This window comes from Atta colombica, unplaced genomic scaffold (genome assembly GCF_001594045.1).
Source record: "Atta colombica isolate Treedump-2 unplaced genomic scaffold, Acol1.0 scaffold116, whole genome shotgun sequence".
Taxonomy (NCBI): Eukaryota; Metazoa; Arthropoda; class Insecta; order Hymenoptera; family Formicidae; genus Atta; species Atta colombica.
In genome coordinates this window covers 6,003-11,685 of record NW_017259202.1, presented here as the reverse complement: position 1 = coordinate 11,685, position 5,683 = coordinate 6,003, and the positions used below count along the sequence as shown (strand labels likewise).

Here is a 5,683-nt window from a genome sequence, read left to right as displayed (position 1 = left end):
ACCACACACACACACACACACATATATATATATATATATATATATATATATATATATATATAGGCAAATTTTCTGTTGTAATCCTGTAAGCAAACATTTTTTCTCTTATTTCTCAGATTATGGTCAACTACACCAAATTCCCTATTAGAAGTACGAAACACGTATCATCGCCCTGTGATGACGGCTATATATATATTCCGGTATGTTTATCGAAGGCAAATATGAAAAGGAGCGAATCTCCTATTTTTTCTTTTCGTTACGAATCAACCCTGTGTATCGTTCCTCTTTAAAAAAAAAAAAAAAAACTCGATGAGGAGTAATATCGACTCTTTTCGCTCGATCTTTCCACTGCTCCACACGCTTAAATGCTTACACTCTTAAATGCTACTCGTCGCGCTACTCCCTTGGCTCTTTCATTATAATCTTGGCCTCTTTCCCTTTCTTTGTCGTACAGGTAGCATTTATGGGGATGCTGTATCTGGTTTATCTGGTGGAGTGCTACCATTCGCCAATCAGGATCGATCTATTACACACGGAGAGCCAGGACAGCGTGTTGTCCAAATTGGCACAGCTAAAGATGGCACAGCCGCGAATATGGTGGAAGGCAGTTTCCTATCACTACGTGCGCAGGAAGCGGCAAATCACGCGTTATAGGAATGGAGATAATTATACTACCACACAGGTGACGCGCCCCATTACCTTTTATCGAATACGCTTTCCTCTTTAATCCTTTCAAGCACGAGCTCATGAGTATCACAAAAGTTGCTTGAAAGATTAAAATAGAAAAGAACTATTTATTATAAACTATTTATTATAAAATTTAAAAATTTTCGATCTTTATGTATCACTTTGATGAAATCACAGTCGTAATTCGAATGATAGATCTTCTGTTTTAGAGGTGCGATTTCACGTAGATATCCATCAGGGAGTCGATTGTGTATCTCGAAACCTAGTAAATGATAAAAGTGAGCTCCCACTTTATTGGTAGTTTTCATCATAGTGGAAACGCGACATTTTTCACGTGATATTGCTTAACAAGAAATTCTATGTCGAATTGTATCAAATGGTGTCAAAGTATGTCAAGATTGATCGAAATTAATTGAAATTTGCTAAAATTCGTTTTACTTAAAGGCATAGATTATTATTTCCAGCATTATTTTTATGGACATTATTTTTATGCTTTGTATGGAGGAAAATAACAACGAAAACAATAAAATTTGCAAAAGATATTTGATTTTAATAAGGATTTTAATTACGGATATTCAAGATCCATTTGAAATCTCAGTCAATACATTTAGAAAATTATATAGGTTAGTATATAAATATATTAAATATATAAATATGTAAATTATTTAAATAACTAAGATGATAAAATGGCCCTGGTTAAAGCAAATCTTCATGTCTAATAATTTTTGCATAAATTTTAAAATTTCCAGTTCAAATAAAAATTATGAAATTGTAAAAGTATAAAATTCAAAAATATTATTGGACACAAAGATCCGCTTGTAATAAGTAATTTTATTTTGTTAGTTATTTGAATAATATATGGTTCATAAATATCCTAATTGAAATAAATCACATTTTGTTATAAATTATACGTGTGTGTGTGTGCGTGCGTGTGTGTGTGTGTGTGCGTGTGTGTGTGTGTGTGTTTTACGTGTGTCACACAAAAGTTATGTATTACTTTGATTATGTCACTTGCATTTCGCACTCACATTCGTGATTTCCTCACTCTCGTGAGCATAGAGATATCGTATTTTCACTATGCTTATAGCCAATCGCGTGTATTTTTTCACGTGAAATGAAAGTGCGAGAAGTGAAAACATTCGATGATGATAATCGACCAAGAGGGTCGATTCTGTAATTCGAGTGAGATCACTCACTTTTTGCACTTTCATCTCACGTGAGTTTATCCGCGTGATTCTATAACGATGAAGTGAAAATACGAAATCACTAAATTTGCCGATGTAGGAAAAACCGTGAAAATATGAAGTGAAACATAGGCCATGGTCCGATTCACACTCACAATGCTTAAAAAAATCATTTCATTTTTGTTGTTCATCAAATGTTAACCGAAAATAAACGATGCTCATGAGCGTTGTCAGCATGAATCGGACTATAGCCATAAAGTTCAATTTATTCCTAATTTTTTTCGAATTTTATAATTGAAAACAGACGAGGAATAAGTCGAACTTCGATTAAAAGTGATTAAAAATAAACCGTGAATTATGGAACTGGGCCTAAATAATTTTCTGCTATTATTTACAAAGTCAATCCTGTTGAAAATTAATATCTCTAAGCATTCTTCGAGCGATATTCAATCTATTCTTATTTTAAGATCTTAAGTAATGTCTTAAGATGTTAATACGATTCTCTTATTATTTCATGACATCTTAAGACTATACTTCGATCTTGAATATAAGATCCGATTATGAATATCAGCCTTCGTGTAATTCTCATATGTAGTTCAAAGGCCTCTTCATTCAGTAACAAAATTGCTACTATGTATATTGCCATTTGATTTTATTTTTGTTTTTGGACTGTGCAAAATTATAATATATTTAGGCTCGATTGCACCAACGACTTACTTTGGCTTTAAGCAAAGCTTAAAACTCTCTCTCTGTCTCTCTTTTGTTTTAAAAAGAGAGTTTAGAGAGAGTTTTAAGTCTTAACCTTCAAACTGTCAATTCAGTCGGTTCAGTCGGCTGTAATTCCTCTGTCGCTCTATTTTTCAGTCTTTCTTTCTTGGATCTCACTTTTCGATAAAAAATTTCTTGCCGAACGAATTCCTGTGAGATGACTCACGTTTCCGTTCATGATGAAAGTTACGGAATCGTGCGGACTGCTTATTTTTCGCATTTTCACTACATTTTACTTACAGGAAGTCGATTTGTGTATCTTCAAATGAAGTGACAAAAAAAGTGAGCAAATTCACTAGAGTATTCATAATTTAATTGGTCAATACCTAGTAATCTTTGCTCACTTTTGTAATTTTCACCTCCTTTTAAAATCCACAATCGATCCCCAGAATCGATCACAGATATTTCCTGTTCTTCTTCTCCTTCCATTAGTATAGCTAAGTCAGAGGGATGCGTTGCAAACACTCGTTGCCAGTTGAAACGTTTGTCACGACAATTAGTTAGAAGCGTTAATGATATTATTTATGCTTCTGTTTGGTTTGCAACGCATTGTAGAATGTCCTTTAGATATTTCACATTTTACGAAAATATAAAAGGCATTTGCGGCGAAATATTGAAATCTGATTGTCTTCCCCCCCCTCACTCCTCCGTCCCTTGATCTGATTTAGCTTATAGCGTTTTCGATTTACCGACTCGAAATCAACGATCTATTCTTTTTAGCTGCATTTCTTGATAGCTGAATTTCAGAGGTAAAAGCACGTGAATACGGGCCCCAATTTTTCTTTCTCGAATCTCATCTTTTGATAAAAAATTTCTTGCCGTATAAATTTCTGTGAGAGGGCTCACCTTTTCATCATGATGAAAGTTATGGAATCGCGTGGACTTCTCATTTTCATGTTGTACAGCCGGTCACAGAAAGATTGTCACTTTCTTTTCGATGAGTTTCGAAATGCAGCTTGCTCATCGAGCGATTGGTGTTCTTATAAATGGATCCACAAATAAAAACTAATCGCTCGGTGAGCAAGCTACATTTCGAAACTCACCGAATAAAAAGTATTGCAACCTTTCTGTGACCGATTGTATATGTATGTACAGAATTGAGACAACTGGCAACCCATTTCACGCTGCATCCGCTTTGAAACATTTTTTGATTAGACCAAAGATTGGACGAAGATTTATAAAATTTTTTCTTCTGAAAAGTTCGTTAACGAAATATTTTTAGTGAATCGCGCTCATAATTGATATCGTGATAGCAGAAAAGTTAAAGACGCGTTTGACAAATCTCTCACTCTCTCGCTCTACAGGTCTATTATGAAAGGGTGAACACACACTCGGCTACCACTCACTACTATTACGACTATTGCGGAGTGAAAGACATCAGTAAAGAATTGATACTCGAGGCCAAGATACCAATTACGAAGATCACACTTACTAAGGGCTTTGCATTTTCGAATATAAGATCCGCTACGGAATTCGAAGAGGCACGATCAAGATTTTTCGCCGAACAAGTAAGAAAATATATGTTTGTGTATGCGTGCGTATGATAATTGTCATATTATTGAATGTTTTTTAATTGTAAAATCACTAAATACTTTCGTTCAATCAGAGCGCGTTATTTATCTTTGTGAGCCTAGGCCATGTTCAGCCGATCACAAAAAGGTTACAATAGATTTTTTAGTTTAACATAGATTTTTTCGTTGTAAAATATTAGTACAGAAAAGTATACGAAATGTATATTCATATATAATAATTTTGAGGCTAATAAGCATATCAGTTTTCAAGTTTCGAACAAGCAAGCACAAATGAACAAGCTAACCATAAAATGCGCAAACAGTACATATACATAAGTGCAAAACAGCGTGTGAATAGTGCATATGATGCAGTTCCGCCATTTTGACGTAATCAAAAGCTCGAAAGCTCATTGCGGTATTTTATTAGAAATCTAGTGACTTTAGGTATTTTTTCAAATTATCTAATCAACATTTTAGCTCTGGAAGAATACATCGATAGATCTGTTCGCGTTATTTAAAATCTCCAACAATTTTTGAACTTAAAATAAGATAAATATGATAAAATAAGAAAAGAGAGAAAATGAAGATGACGAGTGCAAAAAGTGTAAGCAACACGACAGACCTAATAGTGCTCACTCAACTGTTGAATTTGCTGAGCATAGCCATTGACATATTCCATTAGAATCCATCTAAAATATAGACCAAACAAGTATATACAAGAGCTCACTCAGCGCTCAGTGAGCTTCTGGATGCATCTATTCCGTATATTTGTTTCATTTCAACTTATTGCACTGTGTGTACCAATTCAGAAAGTGTAGCAATAAAAAACAGACCTACTGTATCATTTGCGTACTTTGTTGTGTTTATTTTAATAGCTTTATTGGTGGGAGGGGAGGAAGAGAAAGAAAAAATGAGAGACAGAGACATTTTATTCGTAATTACTTCATACAAGATTGTAAATAATTAACAAGACTTACACTTTCAGGAAGTTAGTGATGATTATATGGAGATGAGAGAAGGTCTTGATCTTGGATACAATGTTAATACGATGCTGGTTGCTGTTCTCGGTAATCCATGGTTTACAAATCACTATATTTATTGGAGTCTGAGCGCTCTGCTGCTTAGCTGGCCGTTACGAGTAATCATCGAATACAAAACACAATACGCCGATTATCAGGTAAAAACAGTTTTGAATAAAGTTAAGCGGGAGGAATTTTCAATTTAATTGTTTCATTTGAGAGTTTATCATTATTAAATTAAATTATTAAATTATTCATTCACACATAATAATTTCTTTTAGAGAAAGAAAAAATACTTTTATTGTCAAGCTGGATTTTATTAAATCATTCGATGTGATTTTATGTACTATCTATATAATCATTTAAGTTGTACGCCAAATTTAATTTTCAGTGAAACGGAAACCCAACTGAATTACAGTAGTAATATCACAAATTAAATTGATGAGCAATTTGATGTTCATATACAGAAAAGTAGGATTAGCGCTAGGAACTAATATAACTCCTATCACTGTGG

General features: G+C 33.8%; 1 protein-coding gene across 1 annotated transcript in view; it reads left to right on the top strand.

The window, feature by feature from the left end:
- LOC108694116 (transmembrane protein 151B-like) overlaps positions 1 to 5,327 on the top strand; it is a gene marked incomplete at its 3' end in the record, with an annotated part of 13,649 nt that extends 8,322 nt beyond the window's left edge. Inside the window, exons 4-7 of the mRNA XM_018203406.1 lie at positions 117 to 200; positions 455 to 682; positions 3,944 to 4,147; positions 5,136 to 5,327. Coding sequence (XP_018058895.1) covers positions 117 to 200; positions 455 to 682; positions 3,944 to 4,147; positions 5,136 to 5,327 — 708 coding nt within the window. The remainder of the gene's footprint in view (positions 1 to 116; positions 201 to 454; positions 683 to 3,943; positions 4,148 to 5,135) is intronic.
- Between the last annotated feature and the right edge of the window lie 356 nt (positions 5,328 to 5,683).